This window comes from Rhinatrema bivittatum, chromosome 7 (genome assembly GCF_901001135.1).
Source record: "Rhinatrema bivittatum chromosome 7, aRhiBiv1.1, whole genome shotgun sequence".
NCBI lineage: Eukaryota > Metazoa > Chordata > Amphibia > Gymnophiona > Rhinatrematidae > Rhinatrema > Rhinatrema bivittatum.
Genome location: NC_042621.1, coordinates 199519130 through 199543326, shown reverse-complemented (window position 1 = coordinate 199543326; position 24197 = coordinate 199519130). Strand labels below are relative to the sequence as shown.

The 24197-nt window shown below is 44.2% G+C and overlaps 1 protein-coding gene across 1 annotated transcript in view; it reads right to left on the bottom strand.

Moving 5' to 3' along the window:
* Positions 1-23091, bottom strand: part of TMEM26 (transmembrane protein 26) — a 58591-nt gene extending 35500 nt beyond the window's left edge. The window contains 2 exon segments of the mRNA XM_029609745.1: positions 2295-2373; positions 22735-23091. Coding sequence (XP_029465605.1) covers positions 2295-2373; positions 22735-22925 — 270 coding nt within the window. The 5' untranslated portion in view covers positions 22926-23091.
* Between the last annotated feature and the right edge of the window lie 1106 nt (positions 23092-24197).

Below are 24197 nucleotides of genomic sequence, written 5' to 3'. Positions count from 1 at the left end.
GCCTCCCTCTCCGTCCACGGGAAGACTGACTGCTGCAGCGTCCATTTGCCGAGGACCCTTGGGCATTCCTGGACCAACTCGATGCTGCAATCGCCATGTTTCCTGAAGGTCTAGGGGCGCGCGCACGGCATGGCCCCGATTGAAGTACTGGCATTGGCGCAAACCTCGGGGGCGTCCCCCGAAGATGACGTCACCCACGACGGATATTTAAGGTCTTGGAATTTGCTAACACATCGAGTTAGCAAGGACATGTATTGACAACGGACTCACTTTGTCTGTCTAAGCTACTCTGCCTCCTCGGACTTACCAGAGGTACCCGCTCTTCGGGGTCCTCGCTCTCTCCTTGTTTTTTTCAGGTGACAGTCTGGAACTGGTACTCGCTCCTCCAGGGCCCTGATCCCTGATCCCAGATCCCAGACTTGCTTCATATACTCCTCTGCCTGGAAGTCTTCACTACCAACTATATCAGCTACATCAGTGAGTTACCATCATTCTCTCTGAGCTTTTCCTGGAACCAGGTACTCGCTCCTCGAGGGCCTATACTTTCCAGCTCTTGGGCTTCATTGGGACATTGTGTGAGTGTTACCATCTGCATACCCTGCCTACTCACTATCTCAGTCTCTCTTCAGCTCAGCCTCCAGGGATCGCTGTTCCAATATCTGAGGGACTGCAGCCCAGCCGGGCTTACCAGCTCACTACTGCCATCTCTGGTGGTTCAGTATACTGTCTAATAAAGAACTAGTGTGTATTGTCTCCTAACTCTGAGCCTGACCGGTGGTCCATCTCGGGATCATTCCCCGGGGGCGTGGTCATCTGCCTCTAGTCCAAGGATCCACCCTCAACTCTCATATATAACTACAGATCTCGAACAGAGTGCTAACCACTATCTGATTGCTCTTCCCACAGGCATCAGATCAATAACAATGGATCCTTCTTCCAGTTTTTGAATGATGTTTTTTTGACTAAAATAGCCTCTTTCACCTCACCTTTTAACCATGCTGGTAATCGATTTTCCTTCCTCTCACCTTTCTTAATGCATGGAATACATCTGGCCTGTGCTTCTAAGATTGTATTTTTAAACAATGTCCACGCCTGTTGTACACTTTTAACCTTTGCAGTAACACCTTTCAATTTTTTCTAACTATTTTCCTCATTTTATCAGTTTCCCTTTTGAAAATTTAGTTTTAGAGCTGTAGATTTACATATTGTCCCCCTTCCAGTCATTAGTTCAAATTTGATCAAGTTATGATCACTATTGCCATGTGGGCCCAACACCGTTACCACTCTCACCAAATCCTGCATTCCACTAAGAATGAAATAAAAAATAAATCCATGTCTCTTTGGTTCCTGAACCAATTGGTCCATAAAGCAATCGTTTATTCTATCCAGAAATTTTATGTCTCTAACATGTCCTGATGTTACATTTATCCAGTCAATATTTGGGTAATTGAAATCTCCCATTACTGTACTGCCAAATTGGTTAGCTTCCCTGATCTATCTTAGCATTTCATCATCTGTCAGATCATTTTGACCAGGTGGGCGGTAGTATACTCCTATCACTGTACTCTTACCCAACACACATGGCATTTCTACCCATATAGATTCTACTGAGCATTTAGTCTCTTGTATGATCTTTATCCTGTTGGACTCTATACTGTCCCGGACATAAAATGCTAACTCCCACCAAGTTGATCCTCCTTACCAGCGCGGTATAATTTGTACCCTAATATAGCACTGACCTTTTGGTTATCTAGGACTCTGAGATGCCAATTATGTCTATCTCATCAGTCAATGCTATACTTTCTAACTCTCCCATTTTACTTATTAGACTTCTGGCATTCGCATACAGACATTTCTATGTGTGTTTTTTGTATATATTAACAACCTTCTTTTCAGTTGATATGGATAATTTGGAATTCTTTAGCTCAGGTGGTTCTTTACTTATAGGCACATGGCAACTTTTGCATTCATTGGAACCTCTCTCTTCGGATGCCCTAACTCTCCTGTTTCATTAGTATCCTTCAAAGATACATTCCTATGAACCATGCACTGCTGAGTGACTGTTGGCTTTCCCCCTTGTTCTAGTTTAAAAGCTGATTTTCTCCACAGATATTAACTGGGAGAAAGAATCAAATCATGAGACATTCAGACATGTGGACTGGAGTTGAGGAAATGCTGCTATATGATACCCTTGTTAGCAAATTACATTTATATGTGGACAGCTCAAGATGATAAGTCAAATGAACAGGTATGAAAGGTGACAGGTTGCTGGTAGAGAACATATAAGGAAATACCTGAGTGCCATGATTGACTTCTAGAAGCCACAGTGATGGTACTATACTAATCAGGTAGAAAAATATTGCTGGAGAAAACCTATTAGGAAAAAAAGACAGTCTTAGTTGACATCACTCAATAGTATATACAGTATATCCCAGAATTCTCACAGTAAACATAGCTCTACATTCTCACAGTAAACATAGCTCTACATGAACTATCAAGACAGCTTCCATGAAAATGTTATTAACCATCTTATGCACTGACTCTCTGACCCACCTAATATACAGAAGTATAGACAACTTCAAATATATATATATATATACCTTTACATTAAATTAGAAAGATATTTCAGGATTGGTGGACAACAGACTAAATTTCAGCTTGGTGTAAAAACAGCAAAAAAGGCAATGTACACAAGGAAATAATAGACAGAGGTACAGTATTTATTTTAAACATTTCTTTCATACTGCATATAGCGGAACATTCATTCTATATCGATTACAAAACAACTTACATAATAAGCAAAACAGAACAGACTAGTTAAAACATTATAAAACATAACAACACATCCATATCATAAAAACATCAATATAAAAAAAATCAAGAAAACAAATCTTATAATCACCATTGCTGCAAAGCTCCTGCAGCAGAGCATTCCAAGCAACAGGCCTCACCATAGACTGTAATGAACACAGCAGTGTATATTTGGTAAGTTGATCAGCTCAATAAAGAAGAGTCTTATAAACCAATGTAAGTAACTTAAAATTATCCTGTTGTGCCACAGGAACCCAGTAGCCTAGGTTCATAAAAACTAGGGAAATAAAATGTAGCTAGAATAAAAGAAGAAGCTTAAAAGGCATGACTAAGGAGGAACATTACCTTGTGTTGCTGACATCGCTCCCGATTGCTGCAGTTTGCGGCATGTATTGGGGGATTTCCCTCTTTGTTCACATTGTTCCCAACAGCAACCCTGAACAGAGGTGGTTGTAGCGAAGCCCCATAAGTGCTGATGTCACTAGAGCGCCGGGGCTATTTAATCAACTGCCTAAGGTGCGCAGTGGGGGGACTTTACCTTGTATTACTAACATACGGGCCGATGCAGTAAGGTGCGCTCAACCGAGCACACCGTTAGCCCCCGTTTGGCCGCGCGTTTTCGACGCGCTATTTTTACTACTTATACAGTAAGGGGTAATAGCACGTGAAAAATGTGCGGCCAACCCCCCGAAACTAATAGCGCCTGCAACATACAAATGCATGTTGATGAGCCTATTAGTTAATCCCGCGCAATTCAGAAAGTAAAATGTGCAGCCAAGCCGCACATTTTACTCTCAGAAATTAACTCCTGCCTTTTATTCTGCCAAAGGCAGGAGTTAATTTCGACTGGCACCAGGAAAGTGTACAGAAAAGCAGAAATGTACACCCTCCGACAATATCATAGCGATATTAAGTTGGAGGCCCCAAAAATTTAAAAAAAAAAAAAAAAAATCTGCCCGTGGCCCGCAGGTTGGAAAACGGGCGCTCAATTTTGCTGGTGTCCGTTTTCTGAACCCGTGGCTGTCAACGGTTTGAGAACCAATGCCAGTGAAATTAAGCGTCGGCTATCAAACCCGCTGACAGCCACCGCTTCTGTCAATAAGGAGGCGCTAGGGACACACTAGTGTCCCTAGCGCCTCCTTATTACTGCAGGCCCTAATTTGCATACCTTTGCTTAGTGAATTGCGTGCCCAGGAGAGTGGTGCGGGCGCTCGCCGGCTCTCCCGTGCGGTTTACTGTATCGGCCCGCTTGTTCCCGATTGCTGCAGCTTGTGGTGTGTATTAGGGGATTTCCTTCTTTGTTCACATTGTTCCTGACAGCAGCCCCAAACAGAGGTGAAGGCAGCCATGCCCCGTAAGTGCTGATGTCACTAGGGGCTATTTAATCAGCTTCCTGTGGCGCACAGCTGCCGGCATGCATCGCCGAAGCCACACACCAAAGGGGCGTACCCCTTGTATCGGATTTTCACCTTAACATCTCTGTGGGCAGAAAAAGGAAAAGAAAGACCATAGAATCCCCATGACTTTGACCCCGATAAGAGGTCCTATGGACCAACATATTTTAAGAACTGACCCTAGTTCTTTCTACAGACTCAACAAGAGAAAAACTTGAAACAACATTAAGTCCAAGGGATCTCAATCCACCCCTTTTACCTGTTTTAAATTCTCTGGATCCTGGAATTTCTGAAATTTCTGAGAGGGTTTTGGTTCATATTCCATCTGATTTCTCTGATCATATTCCAGTGACCAAATCTCCTCACTCTAACAACAAGGGGATTATAGATAAGAATGTGTCTCGGCCTGCTTCGCATAACATCCCTAGTCCAGGAAACGATATTGGAGCCTGTTTCCTTTGCCATTAATGTCCAGGAAGTGAGAGTCACTGGGCTAGATATAGAACTGGCTGAGATCACACTAAGGAACATTTGGCAAGTGGTTAAATGAACTGAATCAGCTCTTATAGCACTGCCTATGCTCTTTCTCTACCGGAGCCACAGTTAAAAATTCTGCTATTGAATCTAGAGTTGATAAAACTGAGCAACCATTTCCTGAATTGAAATCAGAGGTATCTAAGCTCCAATCCAAGATAATGTCCATTATTAAAGATAATTTGCTTCTATATGGAAAGAATGAAACACTTCAGAATATGATGAGAGCTCAGAATCTGTGATTTTTGAACATAATAAAGTCCAGATGGATTAGTGCAAGTGAACCTTTAAAGAAATATTTTGTTGACATCCTTCATTTTTCCCTTCAGAAGGAAGTTTTGTTATCTAAATGTTACTACCTTCCAGATAAGAAGGTTTCCTCAAGTGATCTTGATGGAAATCTTAATATACTTGAGCCTACTGCTTGCGAGTCCTCATCTTTCAACTTATTTACAAGATTTAAAGGACACTATTGAGACTAGGGCTATGCTACTAATAACGTTTTTCTCTGACTTTGACAGAGGTTTAGTAGTTAGGCAACATTTTAGGTATAAAAATGAAGTGTTTTCTGGTCAATGTATTCAAATCTTTCCAATGTTGCAAGAGAAACTCAGGTTAGAAGGAAGCTTTTCCTGCAGTTAAAGCAGCAAATTATAGATGTAGGGGCCACCTTCAATTTAAAATATCCTTGTAAATGTCTGGTGAATTTCCAAGGGAACAAGTTTAGTTTTACTGATCCAACCCATTTAGAGACCTTTTTGTTAGATAAAATCAATAGTGCTGAGTAGCTTCAGGTAGTGGGGCATTTAAGTAGTCTTTTTGTTATACTTAGGGGCAGATTTTGAAAGGGTTACGCACGTAACACCCGAAAAGCTGCCCCTGCCTGCCCCTATGCATGCCGAGCCTATCTTGCATAGGCTCGGCGGCGCGTGCAAGCCCCGGGACAAGCGTATGTCCCGGGGCATTGAAAAAGGGGCGGGTCTGGGGGCGTGGTGGCGGTCTGGGGGCGATCCGGGGGGTGGTCCCGAGTCCTCCGGCACAGCGGCCTGTGCTGGGGGGGGGCTGGAGAGCATGCGGGGGGAGGTTATGCCTGCGGGGGGAGGCGGAAGGAAAGTTCCCTCTGAGGCCGCTCCGATTTCGGCGCGGCCTCAGAGGAAACGGAGGAAGGCTGTGCGGCTCGGCGCGCGCAAGTTGCAAAATTGTGCACCCCCTTGCACGCGCCGACCCTGGATTTTATAACATGTGCGTGGCAGCACACACATGTTATAAAATCGGGCGTAGATTTGTTCGCGTCGGGCTGCGCGAACAAATCTATGCCCGCGCGCAGGTTTAAAGATCTGCCCCTTAATGAATATTTCCTTATTATTATTTCTGTTGTTCTCCCCTTACTATGTAGACTTTAGTTTGGGTAATCTGCTGTTTTCTTTTCTCATACTGAATTTATGGTATTCATTAGTTGTATGATTCCCACCTTTTCCTGTATTTTTTAGCAAAGTATGTCTGATATATGGAAACTCAGAGGAGGTGGAAATCCTGTGATTGACTGAAAGAGTGGAATCCTTGGGAAATTATTGTGCATGAGATAGTTTTGTTAATTGTATTTCACATCTTGGTATTGTAACTTGCTTTTTTCCATCTTTCATATTGTTTTAATTGCATCATAGATTTTTATTTATATATGTTATATTGTACTTTTAATAATAATACTTTTTCATAGCTCTACTGGACGTAAACAACGCTGTCCAATGATGGTAAGTATTCACATACAATTAGTAAGTGCTCCAAAGAGCTCAAAATCTAAGTGGACACCTGAAGCAATGGGAGATAAAGTGACCTACCTCAAGGTCACAAAAAGCATCAGTGAGAAAAGTAGGAATTGAACCCTGAGCTCCCTGGTTTCCAGCCCACTGTTCCAACCTCTAGGCCATTCCTCTGTGTTTTATTTTCTATTCCTTTCCAAATAATTCCTAACATTCTATTTGCTTTTCTGACCACCACCGCATTCTTTGCTGAGGATTTCAAAGTATACTTTTATGTTATATTTTGTACTTCACCTGGAGCTGTTTTGGATGGGTAAATGATAAATTTAATAAATAAATACATAACATAGAATGAGGGGGATTATAATTTAATGAGAACATATTCCCAGTGAAACATGTATAAGTCTTTGGTGTAGGAAGAAAGATTTTGTAAGCAATTCAGTCCTACAGCTGCAAATGTGAGCTAATTGGTTTATCATCTGAGGATACTGCTTGCAGGGAATGAACATTTTTCAGGTGGTTTGCCAGACATTTGAATATCCTCTTTTGGAAAACTGTTTTTGCTTGACAGCGCATCTAAATGTCAGGAGCTGCAGACACCCAGGCATCAATGTTCATGGCTTTTCATTCTTTGAAAGCCCAGAGGAAGCATGAGAAACGATATTTAGAAAATTAAAATATCAGTTCTGGACACATAACTTGGTTCACTGCTATAATTGAAGATTGATGTCCTTTTAGCATTTTAAATAGGAATGTTTTTATGTGACAGACTAGAGCAAATCAGCTGATTAAATGCCAATTTTCTCTGGCTAGCTCATCGTTGTGTCTGTAGCTCTGCTTTCCCTCTCAATTTTGCACTTATGTTTTTCCTATTAAAATGATAAGATATTACCAATGATAAATGTAGTGTGATTTTTGCACAGGAGCAACTTTGATAAATATAATCTCTCACATTTCTGACAATGAAATGCACATTTATACAGGATCTTTTATAAAAATAGTATCAAAATATTTTCAGAACCACAAAGTACAGTAAAATTCAGTACATTATATATTTGAACAAATGAATGGGAATTGGCCTTTCAGCTGTCAGTGAAGGGCCAGTCAGTAAACAGAATGTGAATAAATGAATACATAAGCATTAAGAGATGTGCAGGGGGAAAAATGTTGTTGTCTTTATTTGGTTCATTTTCATTGCTTGATTGGTTTCATTCTGTGAAAAAAATGAATCAAACAATAACCCCCCCCCCCCCCCCCAAAAAAAAAAAAAAAAAACAGCCAAAAACTGAAATTAAAACCTCCTTTTCACAATCCTGGAAAAATGCAGAGGCAGGATACTCCCAGTCCACACTTACCTGGTCCGGTGGGGATCCGCCGGCAAGGACAAGTCCGAAGCCTTGGACTTGCACAGGCTGAGACTATGGTAGGTCACCGCGGCCTCAGTCTATTCAAGGCCGAGGCTTCGGCCTAGGTCATTTCCTAGACCTAGGGCCATGATGGCTTGGCCCCAGGCCCAATGCCATGACCTGATACACAGAGGTCAGGTCCCGATGCTGGGACCTCAACTCATACCAAAGCCTGACACTGCGGCCCACCCAGAGGCCAGTTCCTGACACCTGGGCTTTGGCCCGGCTGCAGGCCTGATGTGACCTGATCTGGAGGCCAGGTCCCAACACCTAGGCCTCAGCCTGGACGCAGGCTCAACGCTGAGACCTGACCCAGAGGATGGGTCCCAATGCCTGGGCCTCGGCCTAGGCTGAGCCCAAGTCCATGCCTGATACTGTGATCCAAACCTGAGGCTGGGTCCTGATGCCGGGGCCTCAGCCTGGACCCAGGCCCAATGGTACAACCCAACATGTAGGCCAGGTCCAGACGCCTGGGCCTTAGCCTAAACAGAGCGCAAGTCCAGGCCCAATGCCATGACCTGACCTGGAGACTGAGTCTTATGCCGGAGCCTTGGCCCCCAAACCAGGACCAATGCCACGACCTGACCCAGAGGTCAGGTTCCAGTGCTGGAACATTGGCCTGGACCCAGGCCCAGATCCAGGTCCGATGCTGCGACCCAACCCATCTTCACGCTCGGGCATAGGCCGTGGCCTCTGCTTTGGGCCTCGGTCTATGCCCTAGGCGAGGCCCTGGCATCAGACCTAGATCTAGGTTTGCTATATTAGTTTAAAATGAAGCAGATGGATAAGGTTTGTTTCATTAGAGGGGGCCCTCGATTTTGCTCAGGGCCCCCCCCCAAATGAAACAAATGAGCCTTATTCGTCATGTTTTGCAGTTTAGTTTTAAATGAATGCACGTCCCTAATAAACACTGGGAGTAGTTGGAGAGGGAACAAGGGGAGTTAAAAGACTTTACTCCTCCTGCACTAGCTGGGGGAAAGGGGAAGGCATGGGGACTTTTTAAGTTATTAGAGGGAAGGGAGTGGAACTCAGCTTCTATTTTTTTAAGACATGGGAGGGGGGTTAAGTGAAGGGGATGCTTGACAGCTACTTTTAAAAATATTTCTTTAATAATTATCCGTAAGCTGGCAAACGCTAAAGCCACCCAGATAATTTAATTTGGCTGCTATCATCTTCCCTTCCTATTATAACTTTTCTGCTCACTGGCTTATTAATATGGACCTCACTAAATATAAGATGATCTGGGACTTTGGGATGCTGCTAAAAATGCAGCTGCAATAATCATCCTGTAAAAGAAACAAAGGTAGGAATTAGGAAAACCTGGGAGGAGTAACTTAGTGGTTAGAGCAGCAGGCTACAGAGCAGAGAAAGTAGGGTTGTAAAGCCACACTGCCAGTCTTTGTGACCCGGGGCAAGTCACTTCAGCCTCCATTGCCTCAGGTACAAATTTAGATTAAAAGCCCTCTGGGGACAGGAAAATACCTACAGTAGCTGAATGTAATCTGATTTGAAGTGCCAAAAAGCAGAATATAAATAAAATGTTGATAGACAATAAAAGAATAAGACACAAGGGTTCTAGAGCTAGATAAGTCAGAACGTATCCAGTTAAGTGGCACTGAATTGCACTATATATGCAAACTGTTGCAGTTGGACACTGCTGGCGAGATAGTGGACCCTTGGGCAGGCCTACCTAGGGTGACAGGGCAGGCTGGGAGGCGAAGCCACAAGTAGAAGGCGTTCACCCAGGAACCAGGAACCCCCCGGGAGGAGCCCGTAGGGTCCCGGGTCCCCGGGACTTGGTAGTGAGACAGAAAGTCCAGGAACTCAGATAGGCAGACCGGGACCAGAGCAAGCAGGAAGGATAGGCAGTCCAAGGTACCTGGGAGACAGGGACTGGCTGTACAGGACCGAGGGCCGGCTGAAGGCAGGGCAGCGGGCAGCAGCGGAGTCTGTAGCAAGCCGGAGGCGGAAGCAGGCTGTAGGCTGAAGCGGAATCGGTAGCAAACCGGAGGCTGAAGCAGGCTGTAGGCTGAAGCGGATTCAGGCCGAGGTCAGAGGCTGGCTGCAGACTGAAGTGGAGTCGGAGGCAAACCGGAGTCGGAGGCACGCAGCAGGCAGAAGTGGAGTCAGAGGCAAACCGTAGTCGGAGGCAGGCAGCAGGCTGAAGCGGAAGTCAGAAGCAAACCGGAGTCAGAGGCAGGCAGCAGGCTGAAGCGGAAGTCAGAAGCAAACCGGAGTCAGAGGCAGGCAACGTAGAGATCACCAGGAACGCAACTAAGAACAACTATGGAGTTGTGAACCTCGTTGCAAGGCGATGAGAGAGAGTTTGAGTGCCGGTTATATTGGTACTTGGGCGTGACGTGACCCGCATGGGCGGGGCCAGGCTTCTGGGGGTTGAGTGCTCAAGATGGGCGTCCTCGCGTGCGCGAGACAGGAGAGAAGCAGGCACGTAATGGTGGACGTCACGTGGAGTGAGAGAAGCCCCTGGGGTCCGGAGCGGACGGAGCGCGGTGATTCCTGAAGCGGAGATAGGCAGGTTTGGGCCTTAGGCGGAGGGAAGCGGTAGCGACCGCAACAGCAAACAGCAATAAATGCACATATTTTTACTTTCTATTTTAAAATTATACGCAAGGAGATTTTACTTGTGAAATTTAAGTAGGACTTACCTGTGTAAGTCTTCAAATTTTCTAACATGCGCACGTGAAGGAAATTAACCTGTTTTTTTGATTCTTCCACCGGTTTGTCCGGTCCATTTCAGGTCATCATGACCTTCCTGGTCCTTCAGCCTGAACCCCCCTCTGTCCAACCTCCCTCCCGCCCTTGTAGTAAACACACTTTATATCATTTATGCCAGATATTGAGCAGGGGTAAAAATACGCACATAAGTTGCCAAATCTAAATGTGTAAGTCTCTTATAAAATAGCAACTCCCACGTGTATATGTTGGGCCCTCCCTGAAACACCCCTAGACCACCCCATTTTAATATGCACATTTATAAGTAAACCCTTATGTACAAGTGTATGTTGGAGGTTTATAAAATAGCATAGATGCGAGTACATGCTATTTATGCAAGTATATATTACTTTTTACCTGCATAACATTTGGAAAATTCATCTTTAAGTTTCTGAGGGAACTGCGATTTTCTCCTGGCCACACAGAGAGGCATGGGTGTCTTCATATTCCTTTTTCGGATGCACATACCTAAAAGACTTACTTTTGGTCCTTTGGCAGTATCTGGGTTCCAGCACTCTGACATTTTTCATCTAGAGGGTTTGCAGACTTCTAGACCTTTTCACCTAGTCTTCCTATTTTCTTTGGCATAAAAAACGTAATATGTATCACGTAAGATCATTTGTAAATATTAACTACTTTTTAGTTACAGGGACATGTGACAGGAGATTTAGTTCCTGTGCTGGACGCATAATGACACTGAGAATACACACTTCAATGTATGTCACGTGGAGGATGATTCCATGTACACAATTGTTATTATCTAATTTTATCTGATGTAATTTATTTTACATAACAGGATGTGGTATGCATTGTCATAAATGTGGTCCTAATTTTTGAATTTTTTGGTGGGGGTGAAAGTAGAACTGTCTATGCCTTCCTATCCAGAAACAGAGCAACAAGGATGGTAGTTTGAATGATAGTGAGAGTCTGTTCCCTAAAAGGGTGGGTCAATTCTGGAGTCCAGAGACTCACTGGTGTCTGGGGTTGGAAGAGACATTTTGCAGGGACCTAGAGAGGCAGCTAGCTAAGGACTGAGCTTCTTCGGGCTCCTGGGAAGAAAGAAGGTAGTTTTCTTCTCTAGTGGTTTCTATGAGGAAAACAATCATACTCAGGGGGGTTTCCAATCCCAAGGTCAGAGGGATTTAAAAAAACCATTTTACAGACTGGGTCTCCAACCAGGTAGTCTGCTGCCATCTTTGGGTATGAGATGAGGGTTTCCCTGGTTCCAAGGGATTCAATGAGAGAAGACACCTGTTGGGAGAACTAGAAGAGATTTTCTGAGTCCTGCTTATGTACTTAAGCGGTTTGAGAAGATTTTTTTGACTTCTGGGAATATGTGGTAATAATTACTTTTAGAGAAAGACTATTTCTATACTTTTTCACATTTCCCAATTGTTTTGCCTTTTATACTGCTGGACTGATTGCTTTTATCTTCAATAAAATATATCTTTATTTGGAAAACAACATTTTTTTTTTTTATTATTTGAGTATGATCCTTTTGGGAATTACAGGTTTGCTTGTTCCCAAGAGCAGTATCCAGGTTCCAGACACTGCTCTGAGTTGAGAAGTACTTTGCAGACTGGTGAAAGGGGAATTGCAGATGTATAGATATATAGCAGCTATTTATATTAGATAGTACAAATAGAAACCTAAGAAAAAACCACAGAACTGATTTTTTAAAAATAACATTTCTCCCACACTCAGTCTCTGCTTTGATGGCCTGAGAAGAGATTCCTCAGTTCTGTGCTCATTTTTTCTTCTCCTGTGGCTCAGGGAGAGGGATTCCTGGACCTGTTTGCACTCGGGCCCTGGAGGAATGATATCCAGACCTGTGCCAGCTTCTATCTTCTTGGAACCTGAGGAGGGGTTCCCTTGCCTTATGTTCACTGTCTCTCTCCTCCTTCTCAGCTCTGTAATCACAGTTTTTCCTCTTCTGCAGTTCAAGGAGATGATCCCCAGGCAGTGGCGTACCTAAAATATTTGGCACCTGGGGTGGATAATTCGTTTGGTACCTCCCCCCCCCCCCCCCCCCCCCGATTCATTTCTCCAATCCTCCTCCTCCCTCACTTCTCCGTCCTTCTTTCCAACTCCCCCCCCCCCTCCCAGTGATCTCTGGTTCCCCTCTCCCTCACAGAGGCTCCCTTTCTCTCTTGCACACACTTTCATACACCCCTGCTTACAGGCTCCCCTCCATTTCTCTCTCTCACAAACAGACCCCATCACACAGCTCCCTCTCTCACACACAGACATGCAGCCTCACTCCCATACACACACACACACACACACACACAGGCATGCTCTAACACAGAGACACACACAGACTCTCCTAGATTCACACATTCACAAACATGCTCTCTCTCACACACAGACACAAACACTCTCTCACTTTCTATCCTGCTCCCCATCAGAAGCACAACAGCAGCTTTCTCCTTCAGACCCCCTGACAGACAGGGACTCTTCATTTTTCTTGAGGTGGCATGGGTGCTGGAGTGGCTGTACTTCCTGCATCTGCAGTGGGGAGGGTGGGGGGCATCGCTGTTGCTCTTCCTCCTGCTTTAGGCCATGTCTGCATGACCTTTCCTTCTTCCTGCCCGCGCAGACCCACCACTTCCTCTTCCGGGCTGGCTCCAGACCCATGGCACTCTAGGCGGCCGCACAATGCTTCTACTGCTCATAGCCCGGAGGCCTCCCTCTTCTACCATGAGTGGGATGGGCTCTGCTTGCAGCCGCTGACCTCCCAACTGGCACCCCCCTCCTGGCTGTCACATGGGGCAGACTGCACCCCTGCACCTCACTTAGTACGCCACTGTCCCCAGGTCAGCACTCATAGTCTGCCTCGTCCCCAGACAGGATTACAAGACCAGTGCCAAGTAAGTGAAAGAGGAGCCTGTGTGTACCAGTTCCAAATTGGCATTATTTTGTGCTTTTTTAAAGCGGTGTATCACTTTTGTTTTTGCATTGAACAAGATTTTCAAAATAAGAAAGATAATTTTACTAATTCAATAACAGGATTAAGAATGAAGGTACAATAATGCATCATAACCAATATCTTTCTGCCAATCTTCTCTGTCTTCATAAAACACACTGGGTTTCCCTTTGAAAATCTAGCCGCTGTTGCGCTCCTCCCGCGGCTGGAGTCATGGGAAGTGCTTACCTTCGTGGCCCGGAGGCCGCAGAAGCAGAGGCCTTTCTTGCGGCATGGAGCCGCCACCGTTCCGCGGCCCAGAGGCCGCAGAAGCTCCGGCCTTGCCTACACTTTGGAGCCACTCCTCTTCGCAGCCCTCGATCCTCCGTGCGCGGCCCGGAGGCCGCCTCCCAATTCAGGGCCTGCCCTGAGGCCCAGTTTTCTCCTGCTCCGGCTCAGCGTTGCAGCGGCAGTATGGCCACTGTCCAGGGTCCTGCCCAGCTTCCTCCTAGGGGCGGGCCCGCAACTTCCTCTGGGATTTAAAGGGCCAACGCAGGTGTGGTCCTCCTGAACTCCTCCCAGGGAGTTGCCTTCTTCCAGCCCTATATAAGGGGCTCCTCGCTCATTCAGTCCTTGCTTCGGCAAGGGGCTTAGTCCTCCCAAGGATTCCTCATCTCCAGCTCCTGCCTGTCATCTCTGATCTTCATCCATGGATCTTCTTGTATGTTCTGTTCCAGTCCTGATGTTCTGATGTTTTATCCTGGTCCTGATGCTCCAGGTCCTGAACAACCCGTGCCTCCGGAGATTCCTTGCTTTTAATCTGAGTTCCAAGTTCCACATTTTATCTGCTCTTGAATCCAGTCCTGACTCCGGAGGATCCAAGAAGTTGCGTCATTCCTGTGCTATGAGACCTCCCGAGCCTGTCCCGCTTCCCATGTGGTCCATGACCAGCCATCGGGCTATGTAGGGTGCATTGGGGACAGCGTGGTCCACAACCAGCCTCCGGACTGTGTAGGGCACCTGCGGGCCTTGCTCTCCCCCTCTGTGCCTTTGTTCAAGTCTTCACATCTGTTCCAAGTCTTCATGCCTGCTCCAAGTCTTGAAGGCCTTTCCTCATCTGTTCCAAGTCTTCACGTCTGCTTCAAGTCTTCAAGGACTTTCCTCGCCTATGTTTATTTATTTATTTTATTTAACAGTTTTATATACCGAATTTCTTGTAACAGGATTACAAATCAAAACGGTTTACATAATAACAATAACAGTGCCTCAAATAGTGCAATTACATAAAACAGAGGAATACAGAACTAGGATCATGAAACTGTTGAAACTATGTCCAAGTCTTCACGTCTGTTCCAAGTCTTCAAGGACTTTCCTTGTTTGCTCCAAGTCTTCACGCCTGCTCCAAGTCTTCATGGACTTTCCTCCTCTATGTCCAAGTCTTCACATCTGTTCCAAGTCTTCACACCTGCTCCAAGTCTTCAAGGACTTTCCTTGCTTGTGCTAGCCTCCCAGACTTGGACTGGTTTCACCGCACGGGCACACACTCTCCTCATCCTGCACTGGAGAGCTCCCAGTAGCGCTCCGTCCCATTGTAGTGCAACAGCCGCCAGGGATACATTTATCTGCACTGTCGGGAGATGGGTAAAATTTTCAGCAGCACTTTTCTCAAGGATAAATAACTGTATAAGCTTTGAAAATGGCCTCTCCTTATGACCTTGCCAATTAATAAGAATAATGGGGCGGATTTTAAAAGGCGCGCGAATAGCCTACTTTTGTTTGCGCTCCAGGCGCAAACAAAAGTACGCTGGATTTTAGTAGATACGCGTGGAGCTGCGCGTATCTGCTAAAAACCTGGATCGGCGCGCGCAAGGCTATGGATTTTGTATAGCCGGCGCGCGCCGAGCCGCGCAGCCTACCCCCGTTCCCTCCGAGGCCGCTCCGAAATCGGAGCGGCCTCGGAGGGAACTTTCCTTTGCCCTCCCCTCATCTTCCCCTCCCTTCCCCTACCTAACCCACCCGCCCGGCCCTGTCTAAACCCCCCCCCCTTACCTTTGTCGGGGGATTTACGCCTCCCTCTGGGAGGCGTAAATCCCCGCGCGCCGGGCCGCGACCTGGGGGCGGGTACGGAGGGCGTGGCCACGCCCCCGGACCGCCCTGGCCATAGCCACGCCCCCGTACCCGCCCCCAAAACGCTGCCGACACGCCCCCGAAACGTCGCTACGACCGGGCCCGCCCCCGACACGCCCCCCTCGGAGAACCCCGGGACTTACGCGAGTCCCGGGGCTCTGCGCGTGCCGGGAGGCCTATGTAAAATAGGCTTCCCGGCGCGCAGGGCCCTGCTCGCGTAAATCCGCCCGGTTTTGGGCGGATTTACGCGAGCAGGGCTCTGAAAATCCGCCCCTATATGAACATCAGTAGAGAGCAATATTTACAGAAATGTGTACTATTTTGGTGCTAACATATCAGTAATTTTATCTTAAATATCAGCAGCACACACACACATACACACACACAGACAAACAATTTTGACAAAGCTACTATTTTTACTCTATCCAGTCGAGTCTACATGTAGGCAACTGGAAGTGCCCTAACACACCATCTACACAAATGGAGTGAGTTCTGTATTACTATATAGATATAGAGAACAAGAAATCACTAGGTTTTAAATATTCATTATGATTGTTATGAATTGATAGTGGTAACCATTGTTCATTCATTCATTTATTTCATAGCTCGCCAAGACATACAAAATACTTGAAGAAAGTAACCTAGATGAACAGCATGAAATACATAAAGAAAAATGTTAAAAAAGCAAAAGTTCAATAACACATAAAAGCTGAGGGCCTACATTTAGGCTACCTCAGTCAGGGGTTTAAGTTAGGTGCCTAATTCTCAGTATATAGCTTAAAAGCCCATATTCAAAGGCTTTATCTGGAGAGCATTTTGAGTTACTCAAACAAAACCCGAGAATTGAAAATTGTGCTCCGCTCCCTGGCTAAACATTGTCAGAACAAATTTTCACCTGGGCAAAATTTTAGGAAGATAAAAAGAGGCAGTGATGGGGTTGTTCCAGGTGCGTGGCTATATTTTAACCAGTGAGTGCTGATATTCAGGGCTCCCAGGCTATAGCTAGATGGGAAATTCTGGTGGGAAAAACAGCTGCCCTAAAAGTACCCAGGTGACTTTAGCCAGATATTCAGAAAGCACCCTTGGGTAAGTGTTCCTCTGAATACACTCAGCTAAAGGTACCTGGGTAACTTTAGCTGGATATACAGCAGAGCATACTTGGGTAAGTTTACCTCTGAATATACTCAGCTAAAGGTACTCAAGTAACTTTTCCACTCAGCAGCCACTGAATATTGACCTCTTTATGCACCTAAGCTGAGCTGAAAATAGGATCCAAACTTTGGCATCTAAAATTGAGGTCTTTAAATTAAGTATGCTCTTTAATTGTTTAAATTTAGGTGTTGTCATCGAGCTCAGGGCCTAATCGATGGGAGAGCGTGAGTCCTTGGGTCATGGCATAACCCCGGAGTGGGCAAGCGCATCCAGGCACGGGCTGGACAGGATTGAGACTTGAAACATTTGGAGATTTAGAACACTCAAGCCTCCACTGTACCAGTAATGCAATGCTGGTTTCTGGGGTAGCCTTCTAGCCACTTGATAGCCTTTTCAGGCCTGCCGCTTGGGAACGGCTTGTGCGTCGGGACAGATGGAGGCAGAGGACTCAAGATAAGACATGATGAAAGCTTGAACATGACTCTGAAGACTTGGAATTAGACAAAGGCTCTGAAGACTTGGACAAGATGAAGGCTCTGAAGGAGGACTACACTGCAACATGCCCTACACAGCCGGTCATGGAGCATGCAGACGGTGGCGCAGATTCTGGTCTTGGAACATGATAAGGAACATCACTTGGAACAAGGAACAAGTCCTAGAACAAGGAACATGGCAAGGAATGAGGAACATGGCGTGGAACAAGGAACAAGGAGAACCGCTGACTGGACAAGCTCCACGAGACCAGAACTAAGAAAATAACTAGGAACTTGGAACTCGGACTTGACTTGGAATTTGAAACTTAGAAACAAGGGTGGACTCCGAGGACTTGATCCAGCGAAAACCGACTTGGAAGCTTGGAACAGGCCTAGTGCTATGGGCTGCCCTACACAGCCCGCCGTGGGCTAGTCACAGACTACGACACTGGCACGCTTGCAGGAACTTGGAATGAAGACTTGGACTGAAGACTTGGACTCTCGAGATGAAGATTAGGACTCTGGAAACAAGGAACAGAACTCCAAAGACTTTGCCCCAGATCTTAGGCAGCAACACGACCTACACAGCCCACTGTGGGCTGGTCACAGTCCATGTGCTCGCAGCACTTGGGTGCAGGGTTCCGAGGACTTGGAGTACTTGGACACAGGAACATGGCAGGGACTCAGTAACTTGGAAGATGAGGACTCGGGAATACAATGAAGACTCAGGAACCAGGAACAGGAGAGAAGACTTGCTCTGGAACAATGACAAAGACTTGGACTCAGGACTGCAGATGCTGAAGACAGGAGCCAGGAACCGACGAGAGACCAGGAAAATGGAACGAAGAAATCCTGAACATGAAGTCCATCATAACAGGAGCATGACCTTGGCAGACCTTGAAGGATGAAGAACACCATGGACAACCTTGAAGCTCCTTGTGAAGGCCAGGAGTGAAGATTGAAGTGCCTTTTTATAGGGCTGGCTGGATGACATCATCAGAAAGGGCCAGGAGCTTCTCTATTTAAATTGAATGCAGAGGTGTGTGTGTTTGCGTGCCTAGAGGATGCCGGCAGCAGAGAGGAAGTCAGCTGCCCGGGTTGTGAAGATCACGAAGATGGATGACAGCAGCAGCAACAACCGCAAGGCAGACTGGTGGTGTCTCCCTGGCCGAATGGAAGCAGCGGCCAGGCGGAGCCCGAGGATGGCAGTGCTCCAGGCCGCAGAGAGCAGGGCAGCACGGCATTGGGGGTGAGTGAGCTGCTCGTGATCAGGCCCACGAGCGGAAAATTCAACATTAGGCACCAAACTGAGATGCCTAGCATTGGAAATCTGCACTGAGTGCTAATTTATTTCCCCTTATCTTATCCCATCCCTGGCCCTGCCCATTTTTTAGTTGCTTAAAATTAGGAAATCACTGGAGGACAAATTTTCATTTAGGGAGATTTAGGTCCCCAATTCCTTTTTAGGTACTTATTATTTTTGAATATCAGCCTGGTAGCAAATAAAAAAATCACTACCATCAAAATAATATATAAACATAAATGCATATATACCTAAACTGCAACCCATGCCATCAATAGATGGATGTAATAAAACATAAAATACATCACTATCACAGGGTCATAATAAAACATAACATTTCTCAGAGTAGTAGAAACATGTAAACAGCAGAAAGTGCATCATGCAAATAGTGGCCCCAGTTAGTAAAAAGGAAAAACAAAAAATGATAAAAGTTCAAATAAGAGTAAGCGCTGAATGATATGCACATATCATTCAGCACATATATTAAAACTGGAATTGTCCTAAAAAAGCAAATTGTAAAATTTAATAAATGAAAATGCAAATATGTATTTAACACCTAGGATTTCTGTAGTCCATTAACATACTTTATTATTTACTTACAGTCTGATTAAGGCTCTTTCCCCATTCTGTCTCTATGTGAAAAAAATGCTTCATTTTTTTATATGTACTTTCTATTTAGACATTTAGAGGTCGATATCCAGTGCCATTTGTCTGGCTAAGTTCAGATTAATGGCTAAGACAGATTCCAAAAGATGAATTTTAAAAGCTCTACGCGCCAAAGCTGGGAGATATGCGCATGTCTTGGGGCGCTGCTCACTGCACAGATTTTAAGAAGCACTCAAGTATGTATGTATCTTCTGGTATGCGCACAAATAAAAAAGTCAAAAAAGGGGCAGGACATCTACGTGGTCTGGGTGGAACATGGGCAGGACATGGGCGTTCCAGAAAGGTCACTTGAAATGTACGTGTAATTATTTACAATGCACACAAGTGAGCGGAAGGGTCCCCTACCATGTAACTTTACTTCTGCTATGGATATCGTCTAAGTTTTAAAATAAAAAAATCAGGGCTAGTCAGCGGGGTTTGAAGGGTAAGGGCTAACAGAGTAAAAGGGAGAAAGATTAATTAGAGAGAATAGGAAGTCATGAGTCTTCACCTGGGTGTACTGGAAACGGGACTGGGGAAACTGGGAATTGCATTGGTGCGAGTATCGAATAAAATCTCCCCACTTACATGGTAGAGCCAGCATTTGTGTGCACATGTGCGCATCCATACAAAATTGCGTGCACATGCCCACACGTACAGCCAATTTATAACATATGCACATATATGCGCATATACTATAAAATGGCTGTGTCCATCCGCGTGAGCCGCCATACGTGTGTACATGTACGCCCACGATGATGTTTAAAAGTTTCCATCCCTGGGTCTTATTTTCAAAGCAATGTATGTGCATAAAACATGGCTCATGCATGTAAATACTAAATAGCTGTTATAAAATAGCCCAGGGCTCAGTTCACATAAAAGTATGCATATAACCACATTTCATGCATACTTTAATGAAGACTGGGGATAGGCATTCTGGGGTGCAGAGTTGGGACTTTTAAAACCTGCATGTTACACCCTTGAGAGAGCAGGCATAGCTTTCTGCGAGGTAGTTTGTGCATATTCCAAGCTATTTACTGTGAATTTTCAAAGCAAAGTTATGTGCATAAATATGTTCTGAAAATTTAGGATAAAGTCTTCGAGTAAAAGGTGCATACACCATGCCACCATGCATAGTTACAAAATTACTCTCCAAAAGGACATTTAGCATCCCAGTGCTAGCACTAAAGTGTCCTTCTTTGCGCAGACATGAGCAATTTGGCACTGGCTGAATTTATCATCTGGCATTAAATAAATGAAGCCCAGTGCTTTTCCTGCACAGTTAAAATGAGCAAGTCTGATAGTTGTGAAAATGGATCTTCCCCCTGTGAAGAACAGGCAGGCAGAAAGTCAAATGTCCTAATATAGACAGTTTTTTCAAACTTCAGCAAGCCTTTTGCATCCATGAAAAACTAATTTTCTCTGGCTTTGCAGCAGCCCTACTTTTATAATGCAAAAACATTTCAAGGCCAATTTTTTTTATTTCTCTGTAGTGCTTGCAGGCCCAGAGGTACAAAGAATTTGCCAGCCTGCAAGCCAGTTTTGGTGTTTCCCTTTGAGAATCTGACAGTGGCAGGTACCACAGCACTTTTGTTTAACCAACATATTCTCCAGATGGAAAATATGTGGGGTAATCAATGCATGGGGATTTCAAAATGAAATCTGGCCTGTTCTAATCCTACCCTTGCTGCTGCCCCTTTCCACACAGACAGTGTGTGTACTTTATCCCATATAGGGAGGGATGGGCAATTTTTTAGGTTTGTTTTTTTTCTTGCTGCTAAACAGGTAGAATAGTCCCTTTTAAGAATTGTATCCTTCATAATTATATTCCACCCCATATTTTTAAAAAAAATTTGCATTCAATAATGGCTCGCCTTGCCTTGTTATACACAGTGTAATGAAAGCCCAGAGCAGGCAGTTTGTGATTTTTAACAGATCTTGCACTGATCTCAGTGCTAAAAGAATTAGCTCTGATTGGTAAATTGCCAAAAAAGCATTAGTGCCAGCAGTAAGCACCTGAGCACCGTGCTAACCTTTAATGAATATGACTCATTGTGTATATAGGGGGTGATAGGCACAGCAGACTATACAAGGAGCCCAATGAAAAAATGCAAGATATATAGGAGAACTGGTATAGAAGATGAAGGTAAATTTAAAGAGATACTGCTAAAGAAAAGAAAGTTGAGAGCTCATGAGGATAGGCAAGAAGGGCTTCATATAGAAAGGAGAGTTAAGTAGAGGAGAACAATATATGAAGGCTTCTTCATACTTATATGTGCACCTCCACTGTGATTCCTCTTGTCTTTTTCATTTAGAAAAACACACTGTATATTTAATGTACATTTGAAGTTGTAGCTGGATGGATATAAACTACCACTGGTTTTCATTCCCAACGTCCAAAAATGCATTGCTTTCAAAAGAAAACAGAGAGGTCTAATAATTCCTGAGATTTTATTGAGGGTGTCAGTTGGGAAATTACAACTGACACATTACATTTTGCATTGTAGCACAGTTTTCTCATTGTAAGAATCACCAGCAAAATCTGTTTTCATCATTTTGCATGCTTGTACCCTTAGCTCTCCCTCCATGTTCTAAGGGCATATTAAGAAACTCATTCTGTGAAAAGAAATGCACAGTCCTCAGTTTTCTGGGAGGCATTTAACTGTGAACTATTGGTCTGTGGTTATTCCACAGTAAAGGAGAAAGAGAATCCTCTTACTGACCTCTATAGACATAAAACTTAAATGCAGCGTTTAACCATTATCTTTCCTTCATAAACTGGAAACTTTGTTGGGTTGATACTTTTTGCTGGACCAACAAAAAAGATGAGCTATTCAGACCCATGATTCTTCTCATACCCTGCAGTACAATGATTTCAGTTTTCTCAGGGGTCAATACAGCTACTAGAATGCTCTTTCAAAAATTAAGCCATTTAGAATTGATTTACTAAGCAGAAACTGGTCACCTGCTTCTCTTGTATTATTTCCCTGATTACTGTCTCTCAATAAGCTGGTATTAAACTTAAATCACATTATAAAATCCTATTCTTCAAGGAACATTTAAACAGTACTATACAATAGCTCATTTATTCATTTCGCAGTCCTACTTAGAGCAGTAATAATATGCATCACATTCTTGGTAAAATTCTGAAATAATGGCTGAGAATGCTTACAATGATTTTCTGTATAACTGTGCTTTTTCTGACCTGAGCTATAAAAGGCTTAAATAGTATAATACCACAAAAACTACTGAAAGCTCATTTTACACTCATGCAGTTAGGCTTGCAGAAGAAATCCTAGCTTAGCAACCATCTCTATCATCAGAGTTGGATAAATCAATAAGGGTTTGACAAAGGTTAACAGAAAAGTGCACATATAAAAACAATACAAGAGCTATAGTCAGATACAGCATATAGAATTTCTCACTAAGCCTGCATTCAAACTGACTGCAATAATCTGAAATGACGATAGTATTTGTATAGAGTTGCTTACCATTTCAGTCCTCTGCCTCTCTTGAATTTCAGCGTCAGCACCATTTCAAGGCACAAAAAGATATTCAGCAGAGCCAGCCACCAGTAAAGTTTGTTCTTTTTAATTTCAGTGACCCTCCAAACTCCTACTACAGAGTGCAGAATAAATAGAAGCCTAGTGACTATAGCATTCAAAACCACTATTAGCTCCATGAGTCTAAGGATTTTTGTTTTCAATTTGTTTCCCTGTCCTCTGGCTTTTTTTTTCTTTTAAAGACCCTTTTTTAGTTGGAATGCTAGGAAGTGTCTGTACACATAAATCAAGCGTGCCTCACTGTGGCTTTTTCCTCTTGTTCCACCTCAACAAAGAGGCCCATCATAGTTTGCAAAAAATGCCCCTCCCCCACGCTTCCTGAAAAGTAATTTTTATCAGAATCAGACCTTTGGATGAGAGTTCTTGCACATTAGCTGCCGGGGAAGAAAAATGTACAAAGAAAAAAAAAACCTTCTCTTTTTTTTCTTGGAAAACTGAATATCCTCAGTTTGCTAAACAGAAACTTTGTCGTCTGCCTCTATTTGGCATTGCTTACTGATTCCCAAACATTAGCGACCAAAAAAATGCTGGCAGCAAAACAACCCCACACATTCTGCAATACTCTCTGGGCTAAATTTCCAAAATCAAGAGTAGTGCATTTAATGGAAATTCAGATTCATGTCTGTGCACATACAAAAGCCTGGCAGATTTTCCATACTTATTAGATGTTTCCAGTTCCATCGGGATATATACTAGATTGGAGACCTACATAGGATGAACAGTTAAGCAGCTAGGGGGGGGGGGATTTTCAGCCCCCTACAAGTCCACAGGTATGAACTGAATCCCTATCCCAGCAAACTTAAAATAAAATAAATAAATAATCCCACTCCCTTTCCCCTGTGTTGTGAAACAGCATGCATACTTTTACCCGCATAAAACCTTTGTGAAAACTGAAAATTGTCCTCTTCCTCAATGCTCAGTCCACTAAGCTATGGGCATTGTAGATGTCTGCATTGAATAGAGAGCTTGACTAATGTTATAAACAACAAAAACAAAACAATTATAAACAATTCATCTAATGAAGTGAAAATGGTCTTTTCATACATCATCATACAGTCACTTAAGGCAATGCGATTTTATCATTTTGTAATCATGACTGCAGCATCTGCTGCCTTTTGCCCTATTTTTCAGCATTCTTAGGGGTTTGCATTTTTGGGACCCTCCCCTTGCTTTTACCCCACCTTTTTGTGGGATGTGTCTCAGGGGCATTATATTGCCATTGAAGCTTGTGCACATGGTATTTCCTCCCCAAGGGTTGATTCATGAGGACTCTCTGCTCCCAAGGCAGACTGATCAAGAAGTTGGAGTTTTGGAGGAGTTAGATTTTGGAAGAAGTTTGGAATGAAGGGGTTTTTGATATTTTTTGAGACCCTGTGATCCAGATCCTGAAG